The following is a 15,791-nucleotide window of genomic DNA, read 5'->3' on the forward strand; positions in this document are numbered from 1 at the left end:
CCCCCACAAGGCAGTGCACTCAGGCTGGCTGAGTTGCCCACTTGTGCTTTATGCCAAATATATTCTTAATAAATTGGCTTGTTTTACTTCAACACTGCTGTCACTTGTCTGCTTTATCGCAAGTATGACAAGAGCCAACTTGACCAGCTCTCCAGTAACAAATCTAGGAAGACTAATACCCTAAAAATTAAAAGTCCAAAAGAAGAGAACAGAGAAAATGAAGAGAAAAAAACTGAGTGCCCAGCAAAAAAAAAATACCACCAAAATGATCCATAACCAAGGCACATATATCTTGAAATTTTAGAATGCTGAGGATAAAGATTTAAAAAATGTCCGAGGAAAAAAATAGGTCACATTAAAAAATTGAGAAAGCGTAATGCATCCAACTGGTCAATAGTAACAGTAGAAAAAAAGTAATACCTTTAAAATTATAGATCAAATTATACCTAAACTACAACTCTTTATCCAGCCTAATTAACAAATATGGATGTAGAATAAAAATATTTTTACATATGCAAGATTTCAAAAATGTTTTCTTCCAGTCCTGGTCAGGTAGCTCAGTTGGTTGGAGCATTGTCCTGATTCACCAAGGTTTAGTGTTCAATCCCTGGTCAGGGCCCATACAAGAGTCAACCAATGGCCCTGGCCGGTTTGGCTCAGTGGATAGAGCGTCGGCCTGCCGACTCAAGGGTCCCAGGTTCGATTCCAGCCAAGGGCATGTACCTTGGTTGCAGGCACATCTCCAGTGGGGAGTGTGCAGGAGGCAGCTGATCGATGTTTCTCTCTCATCGACGTTTCTAACTCTCTTTCTCCCTTCCTCTCTGTAAAAAAATCAATAAAATATATATTAAAAAAAAGGAGTCAACCAATGAATGAATAAGTGGAACAATATATGAATATTCATATTCTCTCTCTCTCTTTCTCTCCCTCTCCCTCTCTCTCCTCTTCTCTCCCTCTCCCTCTCCCACCCTCTATCAATTTGAAAAAAATATTTTCTTCCGTAAATCCATATCAGAAAACTAATGAAAATGTACTCTACCAAAGGCAGTAATAAAAATAAATGGGGCCCTAGCCGGCATGGCTCAGTGGATAGAGCATCGGCCTGCAGACTGAAGGATCACAGGTTCTATTCTGGTCAAGGGCATATGCCTGGGTTGCGGGCTCAATCCTCAGTAGGGGGCATACAGAGGCAGCCAATCAATGATTCTCTCTCATCACTGAGATATTTTAAAATATATTTTTTAAAAAAATAAAAATAAGTGGGAGGCATGAGTAGCAGAGAGTCGAAAATAGGAGGAAGGCAAAGGGAATTCGAAAAATGACAGCTAAATGCTGTTCAAAATTAAACAGAACTAAGTCTCCCAAAAGGATGTTTCTAAGGAAAGAAAAAATGAAATTGACACAAATATTAAAATGTTTACGTGTAGTGCGTAAAGATTTACACTTTGATTGGGAAATGTGGGGCTAAAATACTAATATGTATAAAGAAAACACAGCAAATGAAAATTGGCATAATTATAAACTCCAGGAAAAATAATAAGTATAAGAAAAAAAAATGCAATTACAGGCTATTACATGTCATAATTTAATGGCAGACAAAAAAATTTAAACACTAATTATTAATTTAATCCAAAAGTTGAGACTACACTACACTGACAAGTAAAATTCTCATCTTTCCTTGAAGATTAGATCTAAAACAGAAAATCAGCACTAACAAACTTTCCAGAGCCCAGAATCACTACTTCGTACCCTGATTTTCTAAGTTGCTTCCTTCTCTTTCATACTCTAAGAACCTCACTAAAACTACCAATTCTTTTCTACAAAATGCATTATAGAAATACAGAAATAAACATGAGAAGAAGCATCTCAAATATTTTAAAGAGCATGTCTTGGAAGAGAGGGATGGGGCAGGAAGATATTGATTTAGCCTCAGCTTAACAGATATATTTGATTTTTTAAAATATATACATGAATAACTTTGATCAAAATCAAAATGTCATGTAAGAAAAAAAGCTTGTTGATTCAAACCAGATTTTTTAAACTGTTAATTTTTAAAAAGCAAAAGAATGCCTTCCTCAAAACAATTTGTCCCCTAAATATTGGAAGTTCCTTTGGTCCCCCTTTTAAAATGTCTTCTGGTGACAATAATTTAAATTCATCTAGGGTTATGATTATGCCCAATTCAATTATCTTTAAAAAGTTAGGGCTACTGGTCAACTATAATCCAGCTAAGAATTAGAACTGATAATGCTAGATTCAGGAAAGTGAGATAGAGAAAATCAATATCTTCTCCTTAAAGAGATCAAAATGCTTTACAGTAGAGGACATGCAAAATGAATAAGAGAAAACAATCAGGAAAACATTTAACTTCTTATATTATAAATGAAAATAAGTTAAAAATACATCACAACAGGTATTATAATATTAATTCATTTTATTTCCCTCTGTCTTCCCTCCTCGGGAGACTGAATGAGACCATATTTTCTACATCACCACTACATCATCCTTCTCCTACAACCTTAAGGAAATGACAAGAGTTTCTGGTATCACAATTAAGAATCCTAACTGTCTTAAGACAATCTATATAATGAAAGCCTAAGCGACCATTATGGCAGAACGACCAGAAGGTCCGGTCACTATGATGGGCACTGACCACCACAGGGCAGATTCTCAATGCAGGAGCTGCACCCTGATGGTCAGTACACTCCCACAGGGAGAGCGCTGCTCAGCCAAAAGCCGGGCTCACGACTGATGAGCGTAGCAGCCGTGGCCGAAGCCTTCCCCGCCTCCGCAGCAGCACTAAGGAGCAGCGAGCAAGCGGGCGGGAAGGTGCAAGGGATCTTGGACTGCGAGAGGGTACAGGATGGGCTGACGGACTCACCCCTCTGCCTAGTGCATGAATTTCGTGCACGGGGTCCCTAGTCTAAATATAAACCAGGACTCCCTAGAGCCCAAATTGCCAGATACAGTATGATTTTTTTTTTCTCTAAGTTTGCAGGAAATAGATTAATTGCCCTTGCATGCATAAAGTAAAAAAAATTTCAAGGATTTTTTTGAAGTTATATTATTATTCTTAAGGCATACTATACAAGTAATTATTATTTTTAAATATCACATTAGGTCCAAAAAAATATGGTTTTCTACCTTCTAATATCTTACAAAAGAACCCCAAAATGCCAAATAATACAAGTTTATAAAAATTATAGATCAAAATAATCCTCTGAATTTATTACATTTAATAAGCTGAAAGATAACATGGTAGAGTGCTGAAAGAAATCTTATAACATAATGTAATATTGATACATTATGCCCTTCTTGGCTAGATTATAAAAAAATTGTATAGGGAGCATGAAGTGTAACTGCTCTTTACCTGCTTAGATTTCCTATTTTAAACCCAACAGCATTTTCTTTGTCCATTTATCTGCTCAAATCATCACTGCAGCAACTATAACTTAGGTTTTAAATATTTTTAACAGCATTCCTTAGACAGATGATTAAAGCTGAGATTGCAGTAAGTGTCTAGAATAAAGTGACAGCTGCCCTGGAGAGACCAAGACACCTATTAACCTATTTTAAGGCCTTTTTTAAATTTCAAACAAATGCAGAAAAATACTTACCTCGACAATATTCCATTAAGATAAGTACTTCCCATACATTATCGCTAATTGAATTAATGGCACAATCCAAATAACCCACAATATTTTTGTGACCAGATAGCTCTTTCTGTAAAAAAAAAAAAAAAAAAAAAAAAAAAAGAATTGAAAAATATACATTTTAAAGCTCTATCATTGCCAATGGTTTGAAGTCTTAATTAATGTACTTAGAGAATTTCATAAAGTAAGACAGGCATGAGTATGGAATCTGACATATTTCAAAATAGTTTCTATAGTCCTGATAGAAAGTATTTACATGTGACTGTCATTTACTGACAGGCAAATATTCAGTGAATACTTATCTTAAAATTCAATCAAGAAGAAAGATGGTTCACTCGAAAGTAATAGTCTCCAAAAGTGAGTGTACAAGTTGGTCCTTAGAGATTCAAGAATAAAATATCAGAATTTTTACTTATATTTATTTTTATCTAGAAAAGTAATAAGCTCTAATACAGAGATGCACAAGGTAGGTTTACAGTTGTGAGTACAAAAAACAGAGTTTATTTTGTATTTTCCATACAAATAACTGTAAATCTACTTTTGCCCATCCCTATATTTATGAAATAACAATTATATTCTTTTTTTTAATATTTTTTATTGATTTTTTACAGAGAAGAAGGGAGAGGAATAGAGAGTCAGAAACATCGATGAGAGAGAAACATCGACCAGCTGCCTCCTGCACACCTCCCACTGGGGATGTGCCCGCAACCAAGGTACATGCCCTTGACCGGAATCGAACCTGGGACCCTTGAGTCCACAGGCCAACGCTCTATCCACTGAGCCAAACCGGTTGGGCAACAATTATATTCTTATTTGCATGTTTTGCATGCAACATTGCAATTAGAGTGTAAAGTAAACAAAGTGGCCTAAAAATATTTCTGTAAAGAAACCATAATGGTGGTACTTATAATACAAGTACAAGGATATAATAAGAAAATGGCAAATCTGACACTTTCAGCTCCTAGTATAAGTTAATCATCAGCATATACTGAGGTTTATAGTAATCATGATCCAATCACATCTATCTGGAAATTAAAAAACAATTATCGCCGAAACCGGTTTGGCTCAGTGGATGGAGCGTCGGCCTGCGGACTGAGGGGTCCCAGGTTCGATTCCGGTCGAGGGCATGTACCTGGGTTGCGGGCACATCCCCAGTGGGAGATGTGCAGGAGGCAGCTGATCGATGTTTCTCTCTCATCGATGTTTCTAACTATCTCTCTCCCTTCCTCTCTGTAAAAAATCAATAAAATATATTAAAAAAAAAATTATCAAGAATACTATTTTAACTGAATTTACATCCACTATCACTAATAATAAACCTAGTTTTAATTGTGTAAGGAAATCTGACAACTGGCTAATGGCAGCTGAACATGTCACTAATTCATAAATAAGTATATATAATAAAGATGGATCATCAAAAACAGTTGGAAGACCACTGCACTACAGAGATAATATCCCTAAAATATTTTGTTCAAAAGCCTAAGACTTGAGTGTCGCTAATGTTGATGATGACTATATTTTTCTCTCTAAATTATACACATTCTACTAAAAGTACCATATCTAGGTACTTATCTAAGCTCCAGTTAGTTAGAGAACTTGGGCTAAGATTCTCCCATTATCTTGGGGTAAATCATTTTATTCTTTTGGCTTATAGCCTTACCTTTAAAAAAAAGCAAGTCTCAAAGTAAGAAATAGGAACAACAAAAGCAGAACTGAGATAAGTCAGACTGTATAAATGTGCCTATCTTCAAACTAAAGGGATCAAAATAGGTGTGCTGATAAACATGTTGACAAAAAATCTCCCTCTTAGTAGTTGGATAAGTAGGACTGGCATAAATAACAAGTATGGAAAAATAAGAATGCAGAAAAACTGAACATTCATATATAAATGTCTAACCATCATGCTGTACACCTGAAACTAATATAATATAGAATGTCAATTGTAATTAAAAATTAATTTTTAAAAATATTGGAACAGTCATCCATTGCTGGTGGTAAGACTATAATGTGGTTCAGCTACTGAGGAAAACAGTTTAGTGGTTCCTTAAAAAGTTAAACACAAAATTACCATATGACTCAGCAACTCCATCCCCAGATTTTATATATATATATATATATATATATATATATATATATATATACTGAAAACAGGTACTCAAACAAATACACATTATACACATATTCATAGCAGCACTATACACATAGCCAAAAGGCAGAAACAGCCCAAATATTCACTGATGTTTTTTTTAATGTCCAACAACAGATGAACAGATAAACAAATTGTGATATATGTATATAAAATGGAATATTATTCAGCCATAAAAAAGAATGAAATACATGCTACAATGTGTGTAAACCTCATTAAGTGAAAGAAGCCAGATACAAAAGGTCACATTTATCTCTTCTGATTATTTCACATAAGTGGAATTCATATGAAATAATCAGAATAGATAAATCCACAGAGACATAATGTAGACAGGTAGTTCTCAGCAGCTAAATCAAGTAATAGAATGCAACTGCTTAATGGACAAGAGAATTTCCTTTTGGAATGATAAAAAGGTTTTAGAACTAGATCAAGGTAGTGGCTGCACAAACATTGTGAATGTACTAAACATCATTCATTGAATTATTCATCTTAAAATGGTCAATTTTATATTATGTGAATTGTAACTCAATTAAAAAAATTATAAATATATATATACTAGAAGACCGTTGCACGAAGATATTCATGCAATAGGCCTTCCTTCCCCTGGCTGCCAGCACCGGTTTTCCTCCGGCACCTGGGACCCAGGCCTTCGCTCCAACCGCAGTGGAGAAGCCAAGCCTCTTCAGTCTTCAGTCGTCTTGAGTCTTCAGTCTTCGCTAGGGCCAGAGCCTTCAGTCTTCGCTCCGTGCCTGCATATGCAAATTAACCACCATCTTTGTTGGGTTAATTTGCATACTCACCCTGATTGGCTGGTGGGTGTAGCGGAGTGACACCAATTTGCATGTTTCTCTTTTTATTAGAGTGTGTGTGTGTGTGTGTGTGTGTGTGTGTGTGTATATATATATATATATATATATATATATATATATTAGCACTTAATAAACAGATGATAAGGAAAAAGGGAAGGAGGTGGGAGTGTAGAAGAACCGTAAGAAGCAGCCATCCAGAAGACTGAGAATGTTAGAAAACAGGGAAATTGCTATTTCATAATTTTTTTTACTGCTTACTGAATTTTTTTTTAATATTTTGATCATATAGTTTTATTTTTTTTAATATATTTTATTGATTTTTTACAGAGAGGAAGGGAGAAAGATACAGAGTTAGAAACATCGATGAGAGAGAAACATCGATCAGCTGCCTCCTGCACATCTCCTACTGGGGATATGCCCGCAACCCAGGTACATGCCCTTGACCGGAATCGAACCTGGGACCTTTCAGTCCGCAGGCCAACGCTCTATCCAATGAGCCAAACCGGTTTCGGCCTGCTTACTGAATTTTTATTTAATGGCCTATTAAAATACTTTTTAGCCCCAGCCAAGTGGCTCAAATAGTTGGAGCGTTGTCCTGTACACCAAAAAGTTGCAGGTTCAATTCTGGATCAGGGCACATTCCTAGGTTGCCCATTAGATCCTAAGTTAGGAAGCAACAAATTGATGTTTCTCCCTCCCTTCCCCACCCTCTCCTTCTCCGTTTCTCCCTTTCTCTTTCTCTAAAATTAATAAACGTATCCTCGGGTGAGGATTTTTAAAAAAGAAAATGTTTTTTAAAAAGTAATACTTTTTACTTTTCCTAATATTTAAAAAGAATTGTTCTCTTGCTAAAGGATATCTTAGATATTGCAGAGTACACCAAAAAAACTGAACAATTTATGGCATGATTTTAAAAATAAAAAGCAAAACTAATCACTGACTTTGAATACAAACACATACAATTAATATATGAACACCTTTGTGAATGGTAAACACCAAACTCAGAACAGTGGTTACTTTCCAGATGGGATCAGTACAGAGATATGTTTGGAGTGGAATACACAAAAAACTTCAACTGTATGTAAGGTTCTAATTAGTAACCTGGGTAGTGAGTAAATTGGTGTTTATTATATAATTCTCTAAATTTTTCTATCCTCAAAATTATCAATAGTTAATTTTTTTAAAAAAGCAGAATAGCATGCCCACTGAACAACAGTAAAGAAGAAAAGAAAGAGGACAGGAAAGAGTTGGCTGTATTTAGCCCTAAGTGTGGCTACAAAGAATATACTTCAAATTCCCATATAATTTTCCAAGTTAGTTTAATGAGGTTCGAAGGTTTTCTAGATATGCATAAACCAACAAGCAGTTTGCCTAAAAGCTGGTTAAAGTTATAATACAAAGCCAAAAGAAAATATACCAATTTTTTAAATGGAATTACTCTTTCACTTACCATAATTTTAATTTCCCTTTTACAAATGTTGAGGTCAGGCAAGTTATTGACATACATTCGCTTCAATGCATAGCGGATTCCACCATGAGTCCGCACCAGGAAAACTGTGGAGAATCCACCTAGAAGAACAAGTACCAATTAATTAAAAAGAATCAGAAATTACTTCCAAAATCATGTAATATTGAGGAACTTAATCTCATAGGGAAATAAACTGACTGTACCCAAGACAAAAGTAAGAACAGTAAGCAATTAATAAATTAGATTGAAACACTGGCTTCTTATGACAATCATGAAGTAGCACTTGAGAGGACAACATGAAAATGAATATGCATTTGTTTTGAAGGTTAAAATACCATAATTTCATTTTGCATGTGAATACCTTTTATGTGGTATGTGGAAATTGTCACATATAAATTAATATTATAGTTGGCATATACTAGTGATTGCCTACCCATCAGCCTCTGCCTCCTCTGTGATGACCAAACACTGATGTTATTTAACACGAGGCATCAATAGAAAAAGGAGAATATGCCTTACCAACAATTTAAAAACTTTAAATCAAACCACAATTCAGAATGTACTAGTATTTGCAATGATCAAAAAGAGCCTGGAAGTAAGCAACGGATATATTGGAGACATGCAATACTGCATTAATGAGTACTTAATAAATATTTATTTGTTCATATAATAAGACATCCTTACAGCTTACAGAGCACTTCTTTAAAACTCTCATAGGTAAACACATGTACTTCCTGCCTCCCACAACCATATCAAAAATACAACTAAAGCCCTAAGAGTCTGGCTCAGTGAATAGAGCATCGGCCTGTGGACTCAAGAGTCCCAGGTTCAATTCCAGTCAAGGGCATGTACCTTGGTTACAGGCACATCCCCAGTAAGGAGTGTGCAGGAGGCAGCTGATTGATGTTTCTCTCTCATCGATGTTTCTAACTCTCTATCCCTCTCCCTTCCTCTCTGTAAAAAAAAAAAAAAATCTATAAAATATATTTTAAAAAAATACAACTAAAATACAGAACAACTATTATCCAGAACCGCGGGAAAGCTGTCTAAGTGGAAGTACTACAACTAAAGAGGTAAAGAAGAAAGCACATTGAAACTGGTGGGAGGGTGCAGGTGTGGAGGCGCAGAACAGGATGGCATCCGGTGTGCTGTTTTATGAATCAGGAGGGAGATACAAGCTCCTGCTTGCTCTGAACTCCAGTGCTGGGTGAGACTCGCGGGGACCCAGACACATATGGGCAGAAACTGAACTGTCTGGCATTGGGGCAGGAACACAGAGGTGGCTTTCTTCCAGACAGAGGTGCTCACAACTGTCACAGTTCCTGGGCTGGGACCTCCCTGGTGCAGGGCTGACTGGCAGCCATGGCTGTTTGCTCCACCCTGGAGATTCCCTGAGACCGCACCCCATCCAATTTACAACCTCACCCAAGCTGAGTGCAGTGGCTTTTGCAAATGAATGGCCGGTTCTTTCTCAGCCTAAAACCTGTCAAACTGCAGCTGAGTCAGGGAGCCCCAAAGCTATCAAAAGAAGGCAAAGGCAAGCACCACAGCAGCCTGCCTTGCTTCACAGCTGGGCCTCATCTGGGTTAATTCCAAACCCCATACAAAGAGGAGGAATCTGCAGATCTCTCCGTAGCTCCTGCGGGGTGGCCCCAGCCAGTGGCTGACTTTGCACCTCCTTGAAGATCCAAGAGCCAGTGTACCCAGTGATCAGTGTGAGAACATACCAGATTAAAACTCTTCACATCCATAAGTGACACACTCAAGGGGCAGACTCAGAGAAGCACTAAAGCCCCACTGAAGCAAGTCCTGCTCCATAATGGTGTCTCCTGCACAGCAGCTCTTCCACTGTAGACACAGCTGGTCCTCACAGCCAATATGTCTGGAGGTCAATTCCTAAACTAAGCCTAATCTGTAGTGACACCAACAGCAATCAAGGCTCAACTACAACAAGACTGTGCACACAGTCCACAAAGGGGTGCACCAAGAGTGTCCACGCAGGTGACTGGGGAGGCTGAGCCACTGGGCCCTATAGGACACCTACTATACAAGGCCACTCTATCAACTCAAGGAGACTTAGCAGCTACACAATACATAGAAACAAACAGGGAAACAGCCAAAATGCGGAGACAAAGAAACATGCACAAATGAAAGAAATGGAAAAAAGCAAACTACTGGACATAGAGTTCAAAAACACAGTTATAAGGTTACTCAAGAATCTTCTAGAAACCTCTGAGGAACTCAGTGAAACTTTCAAGGATCTTAGTGAGAAGGCCAAAAAAATGGAAAAGGACCAGTCAAAAATTAAGCATACACTGACTGAAATAAAGAATAATATACAGAGATTCAACAGTAGAGTAGAGGATCCCAAGAATCAAGTCAAAGATTTGAAATACCAGGAAGCAAAAAACACCCAACCAGAAGAGCAAAAAGAAAAAAGAATCCAAAAATATGAAGATAGTGTAAGGGGCCTCTGGGACAACCTCAAGTGTACCAACATCTGAATTATGGGGGTGCCAGAAGAAGAGAGAGAGCAAGATATTGAGAACCTATTTGAAGAAATAATGACAGGAAACTTCCCCTATCTGGTAAAAGAAATAGACTTGTAAGTCCAGGAAGCTCAGAGAACCCCAAACAAGAGGAATCCAAAGAGGACCACACCAAGACACATCATAATTAAAACACCAAGGGCAAAAGACAAAGAGAATCTTAAAAGCATCAAGAGAAAAACAGTTAGTTACCTATATGGGAGTACCCATATGATTGTCAGCTGATTTCTCAACAGAAACTATGCAGGCCAGAAGGGAGTGGCAAGAAATACTCAAGAGTGATGAATACCAAGGACCTACAACCAAGATTACTCTACCCAGCAAAGCTATCATTTAAAATTGAAGGTCAGATAAAGAGCTTCACAGACAAGACAAAGCTAAAGGAGTTCATCACCACCAAACCAGCATTATATGAAATGTTGAAGGGTATTCTTTAAGAAGAAGAAGAAAAAGGTGAAGAGAAAAAATTATGAAGAACAAAGTGACAACAAATACATACCTATCAACAAATTAATCTAAAAATCAAATGAATAAAAAATCTTATGAACAGAATAAACTGGTGAATGTAATAAAATTGGGGGCATGGAATGGAGCAGACTGATAATTCCCGGGGGGGGAGGAGAATGTGGGGGGGTGTGGAGGAGATGGGACAAAGATCTTATATGCATGTATGCAGTACCTATGGATGTGGACAGTGGGGTGGCGAGGGCCTGGGGTGGGAACCGGGCGGAGGGGAGCTATGGGGGGAAAAAAGATGGACATCTGTAATAATTTGAATAAAGATTTTTTTAAAAAAATGATTAGTAATGTAAAACTAAGCCTAATCTGAGAAGCTCTGCTGGTTTTATCTTACTGCTCTGCCATTTGGCTTCTGCTACTTTAAAGAAATACCTAGAAAATGTCAATAAACTTTTGAGTTGGCATTAAAAAAAACCCTCTCATAGCTTCCTGTACATACCATAGCATACCTGGATCCTATCTGTTGATTAACCTGTCTCTCACTAGATGCTAAGCAACCTGACAAGAGCCTTATTGTAAATGCAAAATGAATAATCATTTACTCATTGTAAATGCAAAATGAATAACCAATGTGTTTAGAGCATAACTATTAAAACACTTTTGAATTAACCAAATGGCTCAAAAATTTCTGAGGTATTTTTAAATGCCTTGCTAAAACTAGCATACACTAGTTTCTTTGACATAACCTGACTACAAGTAAAACAGTTTCTTAGTCAAGAAATTAATTTCTTCAGGTATAATGTGCAATCAATAAATGATTCTCAGCTCCTAATCAGTACTTTCTTTCCAAAGAATTGAAAATCCAGCTTGAAATGAGTTAATAAAATTAGGTACCAATAAATGTTTTCTATAATCCTCATTTTCAACCTATTATCTTAGCCAACAATTTGAAGGACACTATTCACTTCCCAAAATGGTAAAGACTGTCAACATAATTGGGAGAAAAAGATATCAAAGCTGAGAAGTAAGTTATTAAAACACTGATTCAGCCCTAAGTGGTTTGGCTCAGTGGAGAGAGCATTGGCCTGCGGACTGAACGGTCCCAGGTTCAATTCCGGTCAAGGTCATGTACCTTGGTTGCGGGCACATCTCCAGTAGGAGGTGTGCAGGAAGCAGCTGATCAATGTTTCTCTTTCATCAACGTTTCTAACTCTCTATCCCCTCTCCCTTCCTCTCTATAAAAAAAAAAAAATCAATAAAATATATTTTTTTAAAAAACAAAAACACTGATTCAGCAAGGATCCTCAATGTACACCAAAATCCTTGATGAAAGGTTAATGAGAAATAGGATAGTCACATGATGCCAAATTGTCAAAAGGCAAAACATTCCTTTACAAGGAAGAAATCTTGGCATCACTAACACTGGCATTAATATAGACCAGTGGTTATCAACCTTCTGGCCCTTTAAATACAGTTCCTCATGTTGTGACCCAACCATAAAATTATTTTCGTTGCTACCTCATAACTGTAATGTTGCTACTGTTATGAATCGTAATGTAAATATCTGATATGCAGGATGGTCTTAGGCAACCCCTGTGAAAGGGTCGTTCGACCCCCAAACGGGTAGCGACACACAGGTTGAGAACTGCTGATATAGACATTATGTGCTTCCTGATGTGATTGAATATGAAGTAAACAGCATTACCTATGCAGTGCCTCTGCCAAAAACCTTTAACCTAATAAGTCTTTAGGCTTAACTTCCAGTTAAGAAAACAGGGGCTAGAAGAAAAATAAAGCACAAAGAAACACTCCTACAAAGTCCAAGATACTGACTCTTTGGTTAATTGTCTTGTACAGTGTTCCACATCTGAAGTAAAAAAAATGAGGGGGCAGCATTATTCTAGATTGTAAAAGACATTACAATAAAATGCCATACATAATCCTTGATTAAATCCTATCTTGAAAGTAAACTGTTTTTTATTGGTGAACAATTTGAAAGTCAGCTGTAGGTTTCATGTAATTTTACTCATTAATACTTAAAGGATACTGGGTAAAAGAAGTGAAGGGATTAAAAAGTACAAACTGGTAATTATAAAATAGTCACAGGATTGTAAAGTACAATATAGGGAACAAAGTCAATAATATTGCTGTTAACTGTGTATGGTGCCAGGTGGGTACTGGAAATATCAGGGCAAAACCTTGTAAAGTATATGATTGTCTAACCACTACACTGTACACCTGAAACTAACACAAATTAATACTGAATGTAAACTGTAATTGAAAAATAATAAATAAATAATGCTTAACGGTTAAACACACATACATTCTTAATATGGGTATACTGTCCTAACTAACCATAGTACCTTTCTGTGCCACCTAAGTAAATGAACAATAATTATTCTAGTACATACATCAACCTTATTCAGAATTATCCATGCGTTTTTTCAAAAATGTATAGAGGAAAGAGTAGTAGTTATATCTACATCATGGGTATATGGTTATTCACTATAGTGCTCTTTCAGTATTTCATAATAAAATTGAAAAAACAAAACAAAAACAAGAAACAGGATTTTTTCCCCCAGGTAATTCTTTTCTCCCTTGCCATCCACCAACCTTACCACCACCACTGAGAATTATTATTTTACAAGAAAGACACTGCGACTTGTTATTCAGATACAACTTCCCCAAAGGCACCATAAGTCTCTTGCCACTGAAATGTTTATGGTATCCTAGATACCTACAGCTCCAACATCCCAACACACACAAGCACATGTTTATGAAAGACTGGATTTAGCAGGGTTTACTCCTATCAAGTTTGTTTCCCAGGAATGAAAGAAGAGAGATGGAAGGAAAAGATAAAATTATATGTGGTCTTTCTGTATTGTGTTTATCTTCAGACATCATGCAAATCAACGAGAGAGAAAATACCAATCTGTCAGCAACTTCTGGTTTCAACCACTGCCAAAGAAAACAATATTATTTGAAAGCTGTCTTCAAGATAAGTGGAACAGGCATTTATTTGGTTGTGGGATTTGAGCCAAAGATTTGCCTACCCAATAACCTCTGGGTTGCGATACATCAAACTTTCATAATATTAGGTTAAGGCAATGACTCTAGGAGTTTCTTTTAAAACTGAAAATATCCCTAAAGAGGATTAGTACTTTAAAATTGCCCAAGTTATTGTATCAGTAGGTGCTATCTAGTACAATGCAATAAAAGAATGAGTCAGGTACAACTGAATGGCTGGGGAATAGGAGGAAGAGGAGTTGAAAAGAAAAGGCAAGAACACAACATTCATAGAGCCCTGACAACATACAAAGCATTTCCTAGTACATTATTTAATTCTCATACCATCGTGAGGCAATTTAACTGTTACTCTCATTGTATAGATGAGGAATAAACTAAGCACTGAGAAAGAAGGTAAGCAACTAGTCCAATAACACAAAGCTGGTAAGATGGAGTCAGAGGTCTTTTTTTCCCCTTATGAATTTCATGTTCTAATGATTTTTATATCCACACCTAGTCTTGTTAGCTATGCCATAAGAAACCTGTATACATCCTATCTAATAAGGAGGGGATATGCTAATTGACTGTCACACCCTCAAAGATGGCGGCACCCAGTCGACTCAGCCCCGCTGCGTGCCTGCCTCTGGAGTCCCCCAGTCCCCTCAGCCCCCCAGCACCCAGGGCCAGCCGGAGGCGCAGGCAAGCCTCAGATGTCGGCTGCCCAGCCCCCAGGGCAACCTGAGGCTCAGGTAACCAGGGCCAGCCGAGGCTTGTGCTGCCGGCAGTGGCAGCAGCAGAGATGTGATGGGGCATCTCCTTCCCCTGATCGCCTGTCGCCTCCCACCCCTGGGGGCTCCTGCACTGTGAGTGTGTGTGTGTGTGTGTGTGTGTGTGTGTGTGTGTGTGTGTATGTATAAATAAATAAATTGCAAATGAGAGGATTTGGGAATAACATTAAAATTTAGGGGGAATAAAATGAAAATAGGGTAATCGATATAGAATGTCCTCGCGCCCTCACAACTCCACAGTTTTTTTTCTTGATAGAACCTTAGTTAAAAGGCTATATTCCTTATATAAAAGAGGACTGTAAGTCAAAACTATGTTTGATTTGAACTACACAGTACCTTAGAAAATTGTAATACTTTGGATGACAATCTAGACTTTTCAGTTTCTCTTGAAAAAACTTGGAAATAAGGAAAGAATGGGTCCTCACTCCTATATGATATCAATAAAACTGAGCAGTCAGTTGCTGTACCATTTACACAGTTCATGTTCTCTGCAGTTCATCACAGCTTCCTCTACTCTTGGCTGTTTCAATGTTCTCACTCTCTTTTACATTACCTGCCTGGCCTGTGCAGACATCTGAGTTTGCAACCCCTACCACAAAAACTTCTAAAAACTTATCCACCACAGCATTGATACGTGTTATACTTATTCAGTACCTCTCTTCACAACTGGGTTGTAAGTTCCATAAGACAGAGACTGTGTACACCTCATTTATCAAAGTATCATCAATGCCTACCACAATGCCTGGTACTCAAGTATTTGCTGAGTGAATGACTTAATATTAATAAACTGGTTGTACTGGAAGAAGTTCTAATTGATAAGCTGAAATCATTATATTGATCCTCTATGAATAAAAAGCAATTAATCACTAATTCATCATTTTCCCTTGATTTGACTATATAGTACTTCTAATAT

The 15,791-nt window shown here is 37.2% G+C and overlaps 1 protein-coding gene across 1 annotated transcript in view; it reads right to left on the reverse strand.

Moving 5' to 3' along the window:
- The window catches only part of BMP2K (BMP2 inducible kinase), a gene marked incomplete at its 5' end in the record, with an annotated part of 133,721 nt that overhangs the window by 73,807 nt on the left and 44,123 nt on the right, over nt 1–15,791 (reverse strand). Inside the window, 2 exons of the mRNA XM_081091491.1 lie at nt 3,618–3,723; nt 8,059–8,177. Of these exons, the coding sequence (XP_080947617.1) occupies nt 3,618–3,723; nt 8,059–8,177 (225 nt within the window). The remainder of the gene's footprint in view (nt 1–3,617; nt 3,724–8,058; nt 8,178–15,791) is intronic.

This window comes from Myotis nattereri (genome assembly GCF_964212035.1).
Source record: "Myotis nattereri genome assembly, chromosome: 1".
NCBI lineage: Eukaryota > Metazoa > Chordata > Mammalia > Chiroptera > Vespertilionidae > Myotis > Myotis nattereri.